Source organism: Rissa tridactyla, chromosome 4 (assembly GCF_028500815.1).
Source record: "Rissa tridactyla isolate bRisTri1 chromosome 4, bRisTri1.patW.cur.20221130, whole genome shotgun sequence".
NCBI classification, from domain to species: Eukaryota; Metazoa; Chordata; class Aves; order Charadriiformes; family Laridae; genus Rissa; species Rissa tridactyla.
Genome location: NC_071469.1, coordinates 72,964,131 through 72,982,860, shown reverse-complemented (window position 1 = coordinate 72,982,860; position 18,730 = coordinate 72,964,131). Strand labels below are relative to the sequence as shown.

Sequence of the window (18,730 nt, the reverse complement as noted above, 5' to 3'; positions counted from 1 at the left end):
ACTTTAGACATCACTAAGGGGTCATGGCTGGGGTTTGCAAAGGCATGCTGCTCTCACCCGTGTACCCCTGTGCTGGAGGAGCTCCTCTCCACAGCTTAAAACTCCTTCTTCTCCCAGCATTGGAGAGAGACGGTGTGTCTTGCGTACAGGGAACTAGTAATCGTGTTTATCAGACAGGGTGACATCCCCGTAGTCCTCTTCTGTGTCAGTGTTTGGTTTGAACTCTGCTTTCCCATGGCTCATCTTGCCGGTCTCCTGCCCTTCCTTTTACATCTCCCTCCGCCTGAGCTGCACTTTCTGTTACAAAGTGGGACCGTCGCCTGCAGCCCGATTTCTTTTTGGAGGATCAGGACGAGCCTGGGGTAGGGACAGGCCGGTGCCGTGTTTTTCCCCTGGCAGGGGGTGCTCACTCGCTAGAGAAGGTGCTGTGGCTGCATCGACCTACTGGAGACACTACACTAGAGCTCTTTTCCAAAGTTCCAATCCTGTTCTTCCAGGAGGTGTCCAGGGAATGGGACTGGGCCAGGTGTAGGTTTTAAGGGATAAAGCAGTCAGTATTAATCCGTTTTATATTGTTCTCTTGGTTGTTTACACTCTGTGGCTGGTGTTGCTTTAGGCTGTCCCTGCGTCGCTTGTCTGGATGATAGTTTCACTTCTGCTCTCACTGGGCTGAGCAGTTCCCCCAGCTGCAGACTTGGCTGGGGGAGTTAAACCTCAATGGCAGACTGCTCTCGTTCAGTCTTTGAGTTCCCTGGTTCCTTGTTTGGCTTCTAAAACCCTGAGGGAGGGAAGAATTCACGTGTATCTGTGATGAGGGTCCAGCCCAGCTTCGTGTACCACCTGGCTTTGCCCCTCCTGCACGTTCTGGGAGGTGAAGGTGGTGGGAAGGTGAAGCGTGGCCTGCTTCTGTACTTCTCACCACGGCTCTCTCCCTCTGCGACCAGCGGCAGTGGGTGGGAGGACAGCACATGGAAACATTTGATCTTTCCCTACTAATGCCTGCTGCCTGTAAATGCGGACCTCCCCGCTGCTCCTCAGGATGAGATGGGCAGACCCAGATGGAGGAGGAGCAAGAAAAGCCCCAAGCACGGTGTGAATGTTTTGCGGGACCCTGTGAAGGCACGTGTCCCTCCTGCCTCCCCCAAGATACCTCCAACCTCTGTGCCCTCAACTTTTGACAAAACCAGGCTCCAGCGAACCCTCCGTTCATGTGGCACCAGCTGCCTCCTGAGTCCCTTCACCCGGCTCCTGCCTGAGAGCTGGCGCTGGAGCTTGAAGGACCCCTTGGCGCAAAAAGAGGGTGCCCACCCTGACACCACCCAACCCCTCAGACCACTCCTCCTGGACACGGGGAGCACAGAGCCACCTCCCGTGGAGCCCAGCAGGGACTGGGGTGCTCAAGGCTCAGCAGATGCCAATGCCGAGATGCCTTTCAGTGCCTGTCCCCCATTAAGGCAGAGAGGGGTTTGGTACTTGGTGGCTTTAGTGGCTCTGGCTTTCCCCAAGGTGACATCCCACGGCCGAAGCAGAGACAGATGTGGCGTCCCGCACGCTTGATTGTCACCCGGGGAGCTGCTGGTCTCCCTCCATTCCCCCGGGGGGCTGAGAGCAGGGGGGGTAGGGCGGTGCTGTGGCCGTTTCTCTGTTTGCCTTACTGCTCCCCTGACTGTTTACAAAACACCGGCCTTTTTAAATGTATTTTCTATGTGCAGAAAGCGGAGGGACCTCAAATCTTAATAAAAAGTGATGTTGTGGTGCGTGTGCTGGGTGGCACCAGGCGGTTTCTGTCGGGGCGGGCGGGAAGACGCTCACTAGTGGGATGTGGGGATGAAGCCGTGTCCCGAGATGCCAGCCTGGCTGTCCCAGCTTTGGGGTGGGCAGCGTAGGGCCAGGTTTCAGGGCTAACCCCACAGTGGCTGGCGGTGGGGTCACCATGGGGAAGGCCCCATTGCCTCCCTCGGGCCCTCACACGCGGAAGTACCCTCTCAGTAGTCCCGATCCCGATGTTAGCACCCAGGGGTCGCCCCCAGGGCTGGAAGGCAGGTGTGGGGTGGCTGAGGGGCCATTCTGCGGTTGTGGGGCTGCTACCTCAGCCCTGAGGGGAGGGTGCTGAAGGGGTCCAAAAGTTCCCTCTCCACGACGGAGGCCGGCGAGCCGGGAGTGTGCAAGCGGAGGGGAGGATTTCGTAGCAAAACGGCCCCTGCAGCGACCTGGGGAAGCAGGTTGCGGCCCTGCAAGGCAGGGGAAGCGGCGTGTGAGTCCCAGGCCCAGCGCCGCCATCTTGTGGGGATGCAGCGCCTCGGGCCGTACCACCGCGCTCCGCGGGGGGGGGGGAGTGTGTGTGCGGTGCCTGGGGCCGTACCACCGCGCTGCGCAGGAGGGGGGGGCCCGCGGTGCCTGGGCCGGTACCACTCGGGGAGGGGCACCCCCCCCCGCCCCGCCTCCGCGCGCCCTTTGGCGCTCCCTGCCACTTCCCCTTCCCGCCCCGCCCCGCGCTCATTGGTCGTCCTTGCCCAGCTCGGGTTGGCCGCCTGCTGCGCATGCGTGGGTCGAGAGTCCTCCCAGCGCTGATTGGCCAGCGCCGTAGGAAGGACCCCGGCCGCTCCCCACCAATGGGAGCGCGGCGCTGTCTCGGCGCGGAGGGCCGGCTGAACGTCCCCCTGAAGTGGCGCCGCGCTGATTGGGCGGGCGCCGCACCGCCCCGCGCTCTGATTGGGGAAGCGCCACGCCAGTCGGCGGCGGCGGCGGGGGGGCGGGAGTCTCGTCGTTCGCCCCGCCCCCCCGCGCCCCCGCTGCCCCCCCCCGCTGGCGTGCCGCGAGGGGGACGGGGGAGGGGAAAGGCCGCGACGTGAGCGCGCGACCCCGTCCGCCATTTTGTAGCGAAACGGCGGTGGCGAGAGGAGAAAAAGCGCCAACGGCCCCCGCCTGCCGCCCCGCTCCGGCCTTCCCCGACGCCCCTTGAGGTGAGCGCCGTCCCGCAGCGCAGCCCCGGCCGCTCCACGGGTCGGGATAGGGGGGAGCCTCCGGGGCGGCGGGGGTCGCGGCCGCTGTGGGTGGCGAGGGTGGCGGTGTAGGCCGCGGCGGGGCCGGTGGGCCCGGGGTGCGTGTGGGGCAGCTGGTGGCCTCCCCCCCGCCCCCTCCCCGCCGCGGCCTGACCCGGCCTGCGCCGCTGCCCGCCCCGGCCTGCGCCGCTTCGGCAGCGTCCGATCGACAGGAGGAGCAGCCGAGCAAACTTGGAAGGGCTTTGCCTCGGCCCGGGCCGGTTCCTGGGCTCGGAGCGGGACTTTGCAGCTCCGCGGGCCGCCGGGTGCGGGCAGAAAGGCTCCGGCGGCGGCGGCCTGCGCGGGGAGCGCTCCGAGGGGGCTCGGAAACCTTCGGCTTTGGGGCTGTTTTCATTTCTCTTCCTCCGTCTGCCATCGTAGCGCTGGTCGTGACAGGTTGAGCTCTGAGAGACTCAAAAAGCGACTCGAGGTGCTGGGCCTACCCCCGCCCTGGGCTCGGTGGCCTCTTTTGAAGATCGGCATTGTTGGGACTTACCCCAAGAAAACAAGTAACCCGTAAACAGTTCGCTATAGCGAATAATCCGGTGACATAACCTTCCTGTAGACCACATGGAAGAAGTGCTTCCCAGCGCTGCCCTCCAGTAAAGAAAACGCTGCCCAGTAAAATGGACTTGCTTATGTTGAAACTAGAAATAGCAACAGTTGGCTGTTTTGATAGATGCTGCGTTGTTAGAAACAGCTCCTTTGCGGTAGTTCTCTAAACTCGGAGCCGTACCATGTTCTCGTTATTTAGTAAGGTTAGTGAGCAGTCATAGTTCAATTTCAACAAACCAGAAACAATTTGGAGTGATTTATTGACAAATTTACAACAGAAGTGAGATAATAATAAAAAATATAACACTTAGTCTGTTGATACGTCACAAGCTTAGTCTGTTTGTGAATCCCACTTGTTAGAAGGAAGCATGACATCTGCTCTCAGTGGAACTTTTTTTTTTTAAGTGGGTAATAAAACAGGTATGAGACCTGGCAAGTCATTCTTTGCACACGCAACTTAAGTGTTTCCTGTTTCTAAGGTAACTACATTGGCATTGACTAAAATTATAGATAGGACAAGTCCGGGTGAGGGTGAGGTGGCTGTCTTATATACAGGAAACAAACTCAGTTGGTCATAGACTTGTTTGTCCTTTCTGGTCTTGTTACTGTCTTGTTTTTTCTGCCCTTATGCTTTTGAGTTTGCTGTTAACTGTTGATCCTGTTGGCCTGGTGTCTCCAAACCAAACTCATAGCCGGCTTGCTGTCTACCTGCCTCTCTTCTTTAGAGAAATCCCTAATCCTGTTTATCCTTCCAGCATAGTGCTGCTAGATATTTAATTCATTTTAATTGATGCTGAAATGGCTACTCTCGGTGTTTGATTGAATAAGTGAAAGAGAAACTGTGCAAACGTAACTTATGAAGAGCGGGCAGTGACCTTTTGTGACCCTGTGATGGGTCAGTGCTAAATCATGTTGGGAATTCTTATCACTGAGAATCATGGTTGAGGACATGACAATTTTAGCCAGATTTCTCTTCTGTTCTATAATCATCCCTACTGCATGAATACTTTCGCCTTTTGAAATAGCATTTAACTGTTCTAAAACACATTTTGTGTGGGAAAACAGCACAAATCCTTTGAGAATGGGTCCCTAAATTTCCTTAGCTTCCCTCCAAGGGGGACTTTATCCTGCAGTGTTTGACTGAAGGGAAAGTAGGAAGTGAGAGTTTCTTAGGGTTTTTTTTTTTTTTGTAAACAAACCTCCTTGAGATGTGAAAATGCCTAAAGTGACCATGTCATGATTGATGCATGCGTGTTAGATTTGGGGTAGATTCTAAACCTGAAGCTTAACTGGCCTGAACGTGTGGGAACAAACATACGTGCTTAGTTAAGCCGCTCTCTGGAAACTAAAGTTACCGTGTCTAATCAGCATCGTGGCTTCCAGTTGACTGCAATTGTGTGCAGTTTTCCAGTACATGGAATGTTCAGGTGGCTTTTCTAGGTGTAAACACCGAAATTTGAGACAGTCAAACTAATCGATAGGTGCTTTTACTGTTAATGTGACTTATGCTGTAAGGTTTTTCTCTGTGTAGATTTTAAAATGATAGACATCCTGAAATCTAACTAACTGTGGTATGATTCAAACCCCTCTTTCTCCCTTGGAGCGCTTCTCACACGTGGGGCTTCCCAGAGGTGTGCTGCTCTTCTGTATGTGCTGTTTGTTGGAGAAGTGGGTAAAAGATTGTGTTCTGAAGAACAGATTTAGCAGTGGCGCTTTTAGCGTGCTTTATATGATGGTTTTTGATAGGAGTTTATAACTTAACCAGCAAACATGTTGCTGTTTCTGTCACTGGAGCCGTTGTATCCTCCACATGCAGTACCTGTGGCCTAAGATCTTTACAGCTCATGAAACCCAGTGGGAGTAGTTGCTTACCTTGGCAAAATACTAAAAAATACCCACCAAAGTTCAGCTTGCAGTAATTTTGAAATTACTTTCTTTGTAAGGCTGTTTCCGAATTTGTGGAAGACTTCAGGTTTGTCATCTTCAGCAGCAAGGCTTAGTTACTCCTAGTGATCTGCGTCAGGTTAGTAGAGAGTGTTTTTGTCAAATCTGACTGCTGGTTATGTGTTGTCCCTCTTTATTTTGTGATTTGGGGATTCTTGCCTAAAATTGTATCGTATTTATGTTTTAATAACCCATTGGAACTCTACTGTTGAAAAGAATCTGCTAAAATAGATGCCAAATGTTTTGCTGATGGCCTGTTGATTTCCTTACAAAGTGTTCAGGCTATGTAATGCTGTAGATCTCAATAAATATTTTCTACCTCTTAAAAATATAAAATGTACAATATAAAATGGTATTATCGTAAGAGCTCCCCAGTCCTGTGTCCGATAGCTTAATCCATTACTGTATGATAGGGTCTGTAATTGTAAGTAGCTGATTTTGTCAGCAAATCTAAATTTTTTTTGGTCAACGCTCTCTGGCTGAGGCCTGACTTTCCTGAACCTGTGAAGATGGCAGGTTTGCCCTGGGGACTGAAAGCATCTTGAATTGTTGAGGCCAGTGTAGGGAGATTCATTCCCACTAGGAATATATGGATCTAAAAATAAAGTCTGCTTTGCATAGCATTCATAGCTTTCTTAATCAGTGCGGTACAAATTGAATTTTAGCCTTGCGTTACATGACCAGAGAGGTACCTGTGCACTTCTGCTTCCCAGGCAGCGCTCCCTTAATTACTCTGATTTTATGTACTACTCTAAGTTAGGTTGCACCATTTGAAACTCTGAAATGCTGTTTGTTAGTCTGGTGCTTGTGAGAGCTGTTGGGGTTTTTTTTTCTGTGTATCAGGATACATACTGTACAAACCATATATTTAGAACATAAATAGGAAGCTGCTTCCTTCAGCTATTGTGTTCTGTCCTTGAGTCATGGTGTCTGCTCAGGTTCTTGTTCTGCTTCCTTGAAAGGGAAAAATCCCATTTTTTGACCCCAGCTTGGGTTCTCCGGTGGCACTGCCGGATTTTACAGTCAGAAAGTGGCAAAGCTTGTTGTGCTTCCATGCAATTAAGCATGTTGAGATGGTAGTCCTTGCTTTTCTTGGGAGGAAACAGTGATGTTAACAGGGGGTGGGATGGTCAGTCTCAGTGCTCTGCAGGGGACTGTGTGGCAGCAGGGAGGGTCACATTTATGTCTCAGCCCAACTCAAGAGCTCCAGCACCTAAAAGCTTGATTTTTTTGGGGTGGAGTAGGTGTGATTGCTGTGCTGTTTGTATTGCTATGAGGAACAATACCCAGAGAAATGTGTATTTCTTCCCAGGGGCCTAAAAGGCAAAATCTGAAATTTCTGTTATTGCCTTAAAAGTGACCGAGTCAGAGCTCTAGTTTGTGTCCTGTTCTTGAGCCCTGAGTTCAACCAGCCCATGAGTTCTTTGGGCTGCTTACTGGAATCTGGTGCTCTGGTAGGCTGGAATTCCCCTTGCTAGCTGCTGGCAAGGGCCTTGGCAAGTGTACATACTGTGCCATGGTGATCTGTACTTGATTCGTAACAAACATTTTTCAGAAGATTTACGTTGGTCCCCTGTGTTACACCTTGCCTGTAAAAATGTTATGGAAACTGGTATGCTTACCAGTCCCAGTGATGCTTTCTGGATTATTCCAAAAGAGGAACAGAGGTATTTAAAAGAAGCAAACCAATCGGGTACCATGCTACTGAGAGATCTTGATAACTTTTGTGCCTATCCCCCTTCCTACCAAGCTGTTTCACAGTCAGTGGTCTTTTAAACCTGTAAATAAAGATAACGAATTATAACTTGTCAGATGTACAAAAAAAAAATTAGAAGTTTTCTCTAATTCTTTTTGCTGCAGTTTTAAACATACGCTGAAATTCTTCCCTAGCACAACTGCCTTGTCATCGAAGAATGCTTTCAGTATTATTTCTTTTTCATGAGATGTAAGTTTTCTTGCGTAGGTAGGGTCTTGTGTAGCATCCAGGAGTATGCAGGGGTTTCTGTGGCTTAATGAAAGCCTCGAAGTCGGTGGATGATTTGACTTTCCTTACAAATAATTTACCCACGTTTTTATCTAATCTAAAACTTTTCCAAAGAGCAGAATGGTCTTCATCGCCTGCGACAGGATTCGTTGCTCTGGATGTTTTAAAGTGTAGGCAGATGTTAAATAAGCTGTAGTTCTAAGTGTGAGTGAATGAGTGAAAACCTTTGTATAAAAGGGGAGGGAGGAGAGCTCTCATTCCTTACAGCTTGCCTGGGGTCTCTTCCTGGTCCGTTCTTGCAGGAGAATGGTCAGCGTGTCCAGCTGTGCTGCTGCAGGGGCTGCTGGAGGAACTGGTTTGCCCTAAGCATTCCGCGTGCCAAGTTAACACATCACCTGGGCTGTCCATCTCAATGATGGAGCAGAAATCGCCTACTGGTGGTTTTGGCCGTAGCCAAGACAGTAAAGCAATAGTTTTTTATTTTGAAAAAGGCATCTTCAGACTCTTGGCGTGAAGCCTAGTGACCTTTGTGTTTTGATCAAGTAGGGCTTTAAAACAGTGACTCTCCAGCTCGATTCCACCTCTGATAAATTACAGTGCTGCTTCTCGGAGCAGCTTACGGCTTCCTCTGAGACTCCACAGACTGCTGGTTACGCAGGACTTGCTTTGGGATGCAGTTTCATCACATTGGCAATCTGTAATTTAACAGACGAGACGTCAAGTGCCAAATTTTGTGTTGTCATAGAAATTTATTGAGCTGGCAAGCTCTGCTGTTGTAGCTCACTGGAAAGCTGTTTCAGTATAAGCCAAATGTTAGGGTTCGTTTATTGCAGTTCTTTGTGTGTGTTGCTCATTCACAATTGCTTGTTTTGATGCATAGGGTTGAGTACGTATACTTTCATGGTAGTGAGGCAAAATATTGCAGAGATGATTAAAAAAAAAGTGTTTTTTAACCAACTTGTGGTGGATGCTTTGAATGATTCTGACCTCTTGATTGTTGCAGAGTGGTATCTAATTCATTATGCGTCTCGTTTTCTTCTTTCTCACAGTGCTGAAAGGGTAGTCATTCTTCAGACTGAGCTGTTTGCTAGCTCTTGCAGACTGGCAAAATGCAGAAATGAATAAATGTGGTCAAGTAGTGTGAAAACAACTAAACTTGTGTTGTTAAAACTCGGAAGTACTACTTTTTCCTTGTGGACGTAGTGATATCGAATGGTTTATGTAAGTTAAGCTATCAAACATGTCTGTATTAGCAATTTCTTTATTACGTTTTATTTTTCTTGCTTGCCAAGCTAGCTTGTAAGCAAAAATATAAAAGAAAGAGCTCCAAGGCATAATGCTGAATTCTTCTATGATTTAAACTTCCTACCCTGTGGTGTTCTGGTGGAAGCAGAAAATAAATACAGAGAAACCAATAACTGTTTTTAACACCATGTGAACAGCTTAAATATGTTTTTAAAATGAAAAGAAAATACCAAATCCAAAAACCTTAATTTAAATTAACAGGTAGTGATCCATAGCAAGTTAAAACAGTGCCTGGAATGTAGCTGTAAAGTTGCTACCAAACTGAAATCTAGTGTAATTCTGTCTTTCAGGTGCCATGTTTCAGAACAGAGGAAGACAACTGAGAAAGAAGAGCTGAAGAAAGTAACACAGAACCAGATACAGGCTAATTGGGGGAAAAAAAATTAACCTGTCTCTGAGGTGACTAAAGGGGAATAATGGTGATTTTGCGCCGGGCTCGGCCGCCTGCTTCCGCCCCAACCAGCAATGAATCTTGACTCGCTCTCGCTGGCCTTGTCTCAAATCAGCTACCTGGTGGACAATTTAACCAAGAAAAACTACCGAGCCAGCCAGCAGGAAATACAGCATGTAAGTAAAGCAAGGATGCCACAAAAGAAATTTTGGAAAGGAAAAAATGGGAGTGTCAAATGGAGTTTCTCTTCCCGTCTGAATTGTACCCTGCGGTGCTCTCGTGTGTGTGACTGTGTGCTGTTTTCTGCAGGGTTGAGAAGCGCAGCTTGGGTCTCTGATTTTCCTGTTGGTTTCCTCTGCCAGGTGATGGAATACAGCAGCTCAGAGCTACAATATTCTGTAGTTGAATATTAGGATTAACTGCTGCTTTTGGAGTGTGGTATGCAAAGCTCTCCTAACTCCTTCAGGTTAAGTCTTTCAACTTTTGGACGTTCCATAGAACACCGATTGGGAGAGGGAGGAAAACGTATGCATTTAATGTCCAGAGTTGTTGCACTGAAAGCACGAGTACATGGTTACTTACATCTGAATGCTTTCACTTACCTCAGATGGAAGACTTTTGCTCCTCGTCATTGGAAGAAGTGTTGCTTGGTGGTAAAGCCAAGCTGAGTTGGCCCTGTATTTTCAGAAGGCAGGCAGAGTTAACTGCAGATTGAAACCCAAATATCTAACATCTGGGCAAGAATTCTGGTTTAACTGACCCTTTCAAAAATAGCTCTGAGAAGCAGGATGGACTGAAAAGCATTGTCTGCGGAGGGGTGCTTAGGAGGAAGTGAATGTTACTGAGCCAGTTTTAGAAACTGGTTTAGTTCAGTTCCCAGCAGACAGCTGGGCTGGTTAAGCTTTTTTTTTTTTAACTTACACTAGTGCAGTCCTGTGGTGATTTGAATCAGGTCAGGAGGCCAGAGGGCTTAAGCACAATGAGTTTCTGGTAACAGCTGACTTTAAAAGTGCATTCATTGCTTATCTTGAGGTGAGAGGGGGTGATTTCGGCAGTATTCTCTGCTTAAAGTGATCTCATAAGCCATGGAGACAGAAAGCATCTCTTGTAACTTTTGTAAAGTTTCCACATTTTTGCAAGTTCAGTACTTGCAGGGGGCTCCTCTGAGATCATGCTGTCCTTTCAGTCAGTGTTGGTTTCAACAGAGAATTTGTGCAGCAAGGTGTAACTGAGGTATGACTTGCAGATCTGTCATGAACACTTACGTAAAGGATAATAAATGTTTCTTTGATTTGGGAGAAGATAGGGTTGATGTGCCATTCAGTTGGGATATAGATATCTCAAAAGGGGACAGATTGTTCCTTACCCTTCACGACAGGCCTCTTGGACTCACTGTGTTGAGAGACTGGAAACTGGTCTGTGGTAGTGGCTCTTTTGTGTATGTTTGGTTATAAGATAGATCTAGGATTTCAAGATTAAATTCCTAAAATTTACATGATCCCTTGTCTTTTTTTAATTTCCTGGTATGACTTTACTTTTGTTGTTGCTAGTACAATTTTTCCTTAGATAGTTGAAGAGATTGTATGTACATGCTTTAACTCTTTGTCTCACAGTACACTGCTTAGTGTAAAATTTTGTCATAATTCACTCAATTTACAAAGCTTAGATCTAAACGTACAGAGTATGTGGAAAACCATAGTTGGAGCTGTTCTTGTCACAACTGACCAAAATGACACTTGCATTTAAATATATCACTCGCAAGCGTAACAGTGGCAAAGCCTGAGGAACTAATTTCTCCTTAAACATGCTTTCAGTAGTCGTTTGACATAGGTGATGCTTTAAGGCTGCTTTTAAAAATAGAATGCATGTTAAAAAAACCCTTTTATGCATTTGTTAGAGAGACAAATTCTAAAGAATGGCTTCCTCTGAAGGGAGTTTTTGTGTTCTCCTTTTCCTGAATTAGTTGTAAGGAGAGCCTGGTGGGAGAGGAGGAAGGGCTTTGCAGACAGATTCGTCTAGTAAAGCAAAACTTTCTGGATCTAGAAAAGCAGAGTTATTTTTGAAATACCCAACTGGTCTCTGTATGATAAATCCAAATATGGGTGGCTCAAATTTTATCCTGAATCACAGACTGGTTGAGGTTGGGAGGGACCTCTGGAGGTCATCTGGTCTGACCTCCTGCTCAAACAGGGTCACCCAGAGCTGGTTGCCCAGGAATATGTCCAGATAGCTGTTGAGTACCTCCAGGGATGGAGACTCCACCACCTCTCTGGGCAGCCTGTGCCAGTGCTTGGTCACCCTCATGGTTAAAAAAAAAAAAAAAAGTCAGTCTTTACAGATTATTTTATGATTGGATAAGCTGTCTTGTAAATGTGTATGAAGGCTGCCAGAACAAGGGTTTCTTTCAGCTCTTCCTACAGGAAAACTAGCAATTCTCATTCCCTTTTCCCTGGAAAAGCTTTTAGGTGAATATAGTTACGAGTTGAAAGGTGCTACACTGCATTTCTAGCCTTCTCTTCCCCTCCTCCCCATATGTTAAATTTTCAAATTATTAACTTTGTGAAGTTGCTGTTATGCAAGGAAGCAATCTAATTCTGATGCAGAAAAGTTGTGTTGATGGCTTTAGTGCGTACAGTTTTCTCCTGCATCCATCTGCTTTGATGAATTCATCTTTGTCATAGCACCAGATAGCTCCCTAGGAGACTGATCCAGCTTCACGCCAGTGTTGTTAGCACATCTAAATCTACGTATTTAATTGGGATTGCCTAAACAAATTGCCTGTTTTCTGAAGCCTGAGCTAACTAGTCGAACTTGCTGTCAATTCCGTTTTGCTGCCTTTTGCACCAATCTGAGCATCTTCCTACCTAATCATGGGGGATGGCTGCTGTCGAAGACAGCGCTGTCAGCATAACTGGAGTGGGCTGTTTACTCTGGACTGACACACCATGAGCACGTATGTTGTAGCCTCTGGTCAAGAAGCAGAGCTATATCCATCTCGGATGTTTGTTTCCAGCAGAACAAAACTTGGCAGCTGCTGGAATAAGCAGGCTGTGAGGGAAAGGGGAAGCATAGTGTCAGATAACGGTAGAAGAATTGTGATGAGAACAATCAGAAACTGCAGAGCCGGAGTGGATGTAGCCTAAAGCAATGCTGTTTGTCTTTTTGCACCAAAAAGCTACTGGGAAACAAGGATATTTTTGACGGGGTGAAGCGGTGGGCTTGGTGAAGGCAGTCAGAGCATAGGCAGAACTGCTGGTTTTACTGGCACACATTTTGTCTGTCCTGCAGCTAGAAAGGGGGAAACAATGGCAAAAATTTTGCCAACAGATGAAGGTTGGATTTGATGTTAGCTGCTACTGTTTGGACAAAAGAAGCAAGCTACTGGTGATTAAATTACTTAAATTTCTGCCAGTATGGATTTTATTAAAAACAAGTAATGCTGTCCAGTTAGATGAGGTTTAAAGGAATGAATAAGCACTGAAACAACCTGAAGGTATACTTCAAACAACAAGCTGATGAGCTGGTCTCTGGCCAAGAGTTAAACTTAAGGCAATGATATGGGATGCTAACAAAACTGATATTGTTGTGAAGATTTAGTAATGAGTGATAGGTGTTGCAAATTGACAAATGCAGATCACCTATTTATGACTGAGGTATAGAATTCAGTTGAATGAGCTCTAATGATGGGAAAGACTTGGTAAAAGGTTTCAGCTGCAGGTGTTCAGCGCATGGTATTTGATTTTTAAAGCTTGCTAATGAGCAAGTTTGAGATGAACTTTTTCTTTAGATGGCAGGAAACACTTCCTGTACAGTATTCCCTTATGTCTTAAAAGGCCCTGGAGTAATGGCAGTCAAGTCAGTCATGACCAGAAGCTGCCTGCGAGGTCAGTGAAGGTGCTGTATGATGGCTTGTCTCTGGGATAAATTCCTGCTACACAGGCATAGCCCAGAGGTGCAGGCTGTCCCAAGGCTCTACTCCTGCGGAGTTAGGCACTGTAGCTGTGGGAAGAGGTGGGGAAAAGTGAGGCTGTGACACTCTGTGGATTCTGGGCTGCTTTGGTGGCAGAGAAGTTTGAAATCATCCTCTAGGTGACTTGAAAACTCCTTTTCACTTAGCTTTTTAAGAATACTACCCATGAAATGCATGACTTCTGTGTCAGTGACTCGTGTCTAGATTTGTTATCTCTTAGTTTATATTTTTCATTTGCAAATAGGGTTAATGACTTCGTTTCTAGGTTACTGATTAAAAGGGAGTATTCTTGGCAGTTTTGTTAAAACCGTAGATGACTTAACCACTAGAAGTACTGCTGTATCCACAATACTAGACCCGGATCTTGCTCTGTAATGACTGTATGCTACCAAGTTGTGTTTTGGATTATTATTTTTTTTTCCAGATTGTGAATAGGCACGGTCCCGAGGCAGACAGGCATTTACTACGCTGTCTATTCTCGCACGTGGATTTCAGTGGCGATGGTAAAAGCAGTGGCAAAGATTTTCATCAGGTACAGTTTGCACTGAGGCATAGGCCTAATAGATTTGATTGTTAAAAATCTGCAATAGCATTTGATCCATTTTAAGCACAAATGGCAAGTTAGAGGTAGTAGCTTCAAGCAAACTTCTTTTCTCGTGTACGGCCTTTCAATTGGAAGCGCCTTTTGCCAGTCCTCAAGTCAGAAGACAACAAATTGTTGCTATCTGACTCTTACAATCCGTTGATCTGGAAAAACAGATAGCTTCAGTACAATTGCTCTTTCTACCACATGCAGTGCTTTTTGAAAGCCTTTCTTTGTCTTCTAAAACTTTGTCCACATCCACCAACTGGCACTTCTGGTGCTGGCTATGTCTGTTCTCAGAAGTGTTTTGTCATCCTTGAGCAATTTGACACAAGACTTTTTAGCTCATAAATGGGAATCAAATATTCTTAAAATGTCTATTGCAGGGTGTGTGGTTGCTTACAGAAAATGAAACATTGCACACATGATGGAGAATGTTTGATCCCTTTCTCAGCCTTAAAAGAAAAAACAAACTAAACCTGAAGGAAACTTGAATGAAAAGAAACTAGTTAATGAGAATTTGGGCACTTAGAATCTTTGTTTAGTTTTACTGCACACAGTGAACAGTAGTAGTTCTGTTTTGTTGTCCTGTTACAAAACAAATGTTCAAGTTATCTTGTTCTTTTCAGACTCAATTTCTGATCCAGGAGTGTGCGTCGCTCATTACAAAACCAAACTTTATCTCGACGCTGTCCTACGCCATTGACAATCCCTTGCACTATCAGAAGGTTTGTTTGCTCCTTGAAGGGGATCCCTGTGTCAGAAACGGCAGTGAATTGGTCTGTAGGAAACCAGCTGCTTTTCCCTTGGGTTTTTCCTGGGGTTTTTTAATGGCTGAGACTGGTTGTACTAAAGTTGTCAAAAATTGAGCTTGCCCAGAAGTCGGGGGGTTTTCTGTTAAACTGAGCAAGTTATTCAATCACTCAGAATGACTGCAGACTAATTTTAAAGCTTAATCTAACGTTAATACTTTATGGCTTGTTCATGGCAGCCAGAACCAAAATAAATCATCAGTGCTCCTGTTTCTTTCAATATGAAAGCCGTGATGGGGGTTTAATAGTGAAAGTGTGAGATATGCAGTAGAAACTTTTAGTCTAGATGTATATAAAAACAGTTCCAAAGATGCTTTGTTTAGCCATATAAGTTTTGTGTTAACCTACAGCAGAATAGTTACTAATATTCCAGACCTGCAAAAGGACTCTAGGTAGCCTGACACATTCCGAATGAGACTAATCATATAACAGCTTCCATTTAACTCTTCTTACCTTTTTCAGAGTCTAAAGCCTTCACCCCATTTATTTGCCCAATTGAGTAAAGTCATCAAATTAAGTAAAGTTCAAGAGGTAGGTGAACATGTATTTAAAAAATATTTTAATGTTGCTTTGACTAAGCTTGTTAGAAAGGATGATGTCCCCTTACTTTGATGTTTGTTCTTGTTTTTAGGTGATTTTTGGTCTTGCTTTACTGAACTCTTTCAGCTCAGATCTACGAGGTTTTGGTAAGTGAAGCTTCCAAAGTACTGCAGCAGGGATGCCTTTTTTTATTTTTAAGCTGTGGGCTTTCTAAAGGGGTAGATGTGTGCCTGTGTGACCCGAGTAATGCAAGACCTTGCAATCAGTAGCGCTATTGAAGTCTTAACACCATTTTGAGAGGAGCAATAGATAGCAGTAGTATTGTCTTATATGAAGTTGGAAGTCCCTCCCGTGAATGACTTGCTAGATAATGAATGAATTGAGGTACTGTGATATCTTACCTTTTAGTTGTTTGTTAATATTTGGGTTCCGAGGTATGGGTTCCGAGCTATGGATTCCGAGTCTTCTATTTTAAATCTGAACTGTTGTGGCTTGTAGTAAACAAACTCAGATTAAGAGAATGGTACCTAGCTAAAAAGAGTCTTTATATTAAAAAGAAATTTTAGGTTTTGACTCTAGACTCTTTTTGTTTTCAAAAGCTGCCCAGTTTATCAAACAGAAACTCCCGGATCTTTTGCGCTCTTACATTGACGCGGACGTCAGTGGAAATCAAGAAGGTGGCTTCCAAGATATTGCAATAGAGGTCCTGCACCTTCTCCTCTCCCATCTCCTTTTTGGGCAGAAGGGAGCCTTTGGGGTAGGACAGGAACAGATCGACGCTTTCCTCAAAACATTACGTAGAGGTAAGTGTGGTGGTGGTCAGGAAGCCTTGACTAAACACAAACTTCGAAATGGTTTTTGTAACTTACTGTCAGTGCAGACTGAAATGGTGGGGACATAGAACTAAGTAACTCTAAACTGACAGATACCGCTGTTCTGGCATCTGGCCATAATATACTGTGTTTCAGTGAGCAGTAACATGGTCTCACGTTTGGCTTTTTGAAAAGTACGTTGTGATAAATACGTGTTAAGTGGGGGATATTCAAGTCTGTGTTTCCTTGCTGGTATGGGTTGGTATTTGGGGATTTAACTAAAGCAACTCAGAGCGCTGTAGTTGAAAAACTTGAATCCTTACAGTGTAAGGAACACGCGTGACCATTTCGAATAGGTGGGTTTTAAGCACTAGGTTGTTTTCATTGGGTGCAGATCTATGAGGGAACTCTATCACAGTGAGGGAAGTGCTTTTGAATAAAATTCTGGTTCGTTTCCTGGAAGCTACCATGGCCCTTGTGTGAAGGCAGGGGACGTTATCAATGTGGTAATCTCTTCCTTTCTGAAACAACAGTGTTTACTGTAAATCCATCAGAATAAGGAGGATTTGGACTGGAGAAGCTAACTGAATTTAACTCTACTCACTCCTGGGTTCTGCACAGACCTAGAGGAAGGCACCCTTTGTACAAGAGCAAAATATTTGTTCTATTTGTTTAAGTGTAACTTCTTAGGTCACGCTTGCTTTAATGAGTGTTAATGTTTCAGCTTCTGTAATTCCCCTTGCTTTGCTTTGGGAGATTGGGAACTCTTCTCTGAATGGCCCTAAAGGGTATGGAGACATTCTGCATCACCTTAAAGATAATGCTGTCTCAGGAAGGCCCACCCATAAGGTGCCTTTGCTGCTGAGCAAAACTCACACCCACACATGTGATCCTCTTGTTACTGTGTCTCTCTCAAACTTTGCTTTCCTGGAAGGAAGAAGGGAGTAGTCTCCCTTTCCATGCCAAGTGCGTGGTTTAGATTTGCTAGGTTTCCTACACTCAGTAGCAGATCCTTTGTTTCCTAATACTTCCTGATTTGGAGGAGAGGCTTTTGCTGCGCTGCTGTATTGTTTCCTGCTCTGTGCGTTTTTTGCATGACTGCTGTTAGTGACAGTCTAGTTCTAAACTTACCACCAGCGCAGCCGCAGTAAACCTGTATGAACGCACTCTGTTCTACATTCCTGTTCTCAAGGAATATCCAAGTGCCAGTAAAGAACTGGGAGGTGGGATGGAGGGAATGCTGCAGAAGTGCCCTGCAGCAGTAGGAAAACTCTAGCACAGTAGTCGTTTGCATGCAACTGGTATTCTGGGGGTTTCGATGCCTTTTTTTTTTTTGTTACTCTTGCCTCTAGATTTTCCCCAGGAGCGTTGCCCTGTGGTGCTTGCACCACTTCTATACCCTGAAAAACGGGACATTCTAATGGACAGGATCCTGCCTGATTCTGGAGGGATAGCCAAAACCATGATGGAGAGTTCTCTGGCAGATTTCATGCAAGAAGTTGGCTATGGTTTTTGTACAAGGTTTGTAAGAAAATGTAATTTTCAAGCATCTTGGGTGGCGGTGGATTTCTTCTTTCTTGAGGGAGAAGTGTTCTTTAAAGAACACTTAAAGTACTAAAATACCTAGAAGCTCATTAAGTATTATGAGGTTGTTTGTTTTGATTTTTCTTTTATATTTTACTTTCTTCTAATGTGTATAGTATGTCTGTTGACATTGTGTGGGATTTTGTCATGGTGAGAAACACTAGGTAAAGGTATTCACATTTGTAAAGGTTTTATAAGAATTTGACCATACCCTTTTTTTTTTTTTAAGTAAAAACAAAGTGTCTAGGTAGGCATAAATTCCAACTAAATCCTCCTGGATCTTTGGAATCCAGGAGGATCTCCTGGAAAAGCTTTGCTCTTGTCCTCAGCTCACTGTCCTCATGAAATAGATTACAGAAGAACTGAAGCTAATTGTCTCGCTTCAAGAGAACTGACCAGCAGCAGCCTTCTGTTTGTATTGGGTTTTGATCAGCATTGGTACAGGGTGTGATTGAGATTATTTGTAGCTGTAGAATCTAATTATGATAGTGAACTGGTGGCAATAAAGCAAAGTATCTTGACAGCTACATCTGTCTTTGCCTGCTCAGGCTTATTTTGGTAAAAATACAGCTGTCTTAAACTCACCCTGGGTTTGTGTGTATATTCATAGACATCTTCATTAGTGTTCCATATTCTTCCTCTCTGCCCCAGTCTGAAATGTTAGACAGGCAGCTCTGCAACCTTGCCTTGCTGGAGCCTGTGAAAGGGGCTGTCGTCCCTAGAGCTGTGTGAGTTTGCAGGAGCGGTGTCAGCAGGACTGAAGATCTTTGCTTGTAGCACCTAGCGCAAGTGTTGCATTACATGGGCTAGTTGTTTCTATACACGGGTGAATTGGAATAGCTACCAGAAAAGTGGAAGGAGAAGCTAGATTTTAGACACAAGCTGTCTATTGAAGAGTTAATTTGAGTATGTTAAAGGCTTATTTAGAATCCTAGAATGGTTCGGATTAGGAGGGATCTTAAAGATCATCTAGTTCCAACAGGGACACCTCCCACTAGACCAGGTTGCTCATTTCCTGCTGTCTGTCTGCTATCTGCACAAATCCAGCTCAATTTTTGAATGTCATTTTTAAGGATTAAGCGTAGTGCTCTAATACTGGTAGTGATACCAGGAGCCTGCAAGTGTGGCTGGTTTTGAAGAGGGACTTAGTCTTAGTCCTCAGGATGAACCAAACAGTTCTTTTAAAGGAAGATTCATTTAAGAAGCATA

General features: G+C 45.5%; 1 protein-coding gene across 12 annotated transcripts in view; it reads left to right on the top strand.

The window, feature by feature from the left end:
- The first annotated feature begins 2,800 nt into the window (after positions 1 to 2,800).
- CNOT1 (CCR4-NOT transcription complex subunit 1) overlaps positions 2,801 to 18,730 on the top strand; it is a 59,887-nt gene continuing 43,957 nt past the window's right edge. For 7 of the 12 annotated variants that reach the window (XM_054197782.1, XM_054197776.1, XM_054197773.1 and 4 more), the window contains exons 1-8: positions 2,802 to 2,963; positions 9,120 to 9,396; positions 13,615 to 13,722; positions 14,403 to 14,501; positions 15,048 to 15,116; positions 15,217 to 15,271; positions 15,725 to 15,928; positions 17,290 to 17,458. In XM_054197782.1, coding sequence (XP_054053757.1) covers positions 9,295 to 9,396; positions 13,615 to 13,722; positions 14,403 to 14,501; positions 15,048 to 15,116; positions 15,217 to 15,271; positions 15,725 to 15,928; positions 17,290 to 17,458 — 806 coding nt within the window. In that variant the 5' untranslated portion in view covers positions 2,802 to 2,963; positions 9,120 to 9,294. Of the gene's footprint in view, positions 2,964 to 5,600; positions 5,620 to 9,119; positions 9,397 to 13,614; positions 13,723 to 14,402; positions 14,502 to 15,047; positions 15,117 to 15,216; positions 15,272 to 15,724; positions 15,929 to 17,289; positions 17,459 to 18,730 lie in introns of those variants that run through there. The other 5 variants (XM_054197779.1, XM_054197780.1, XM_054197778.1 and 2 more) reach the window with 3 other exon arrangements.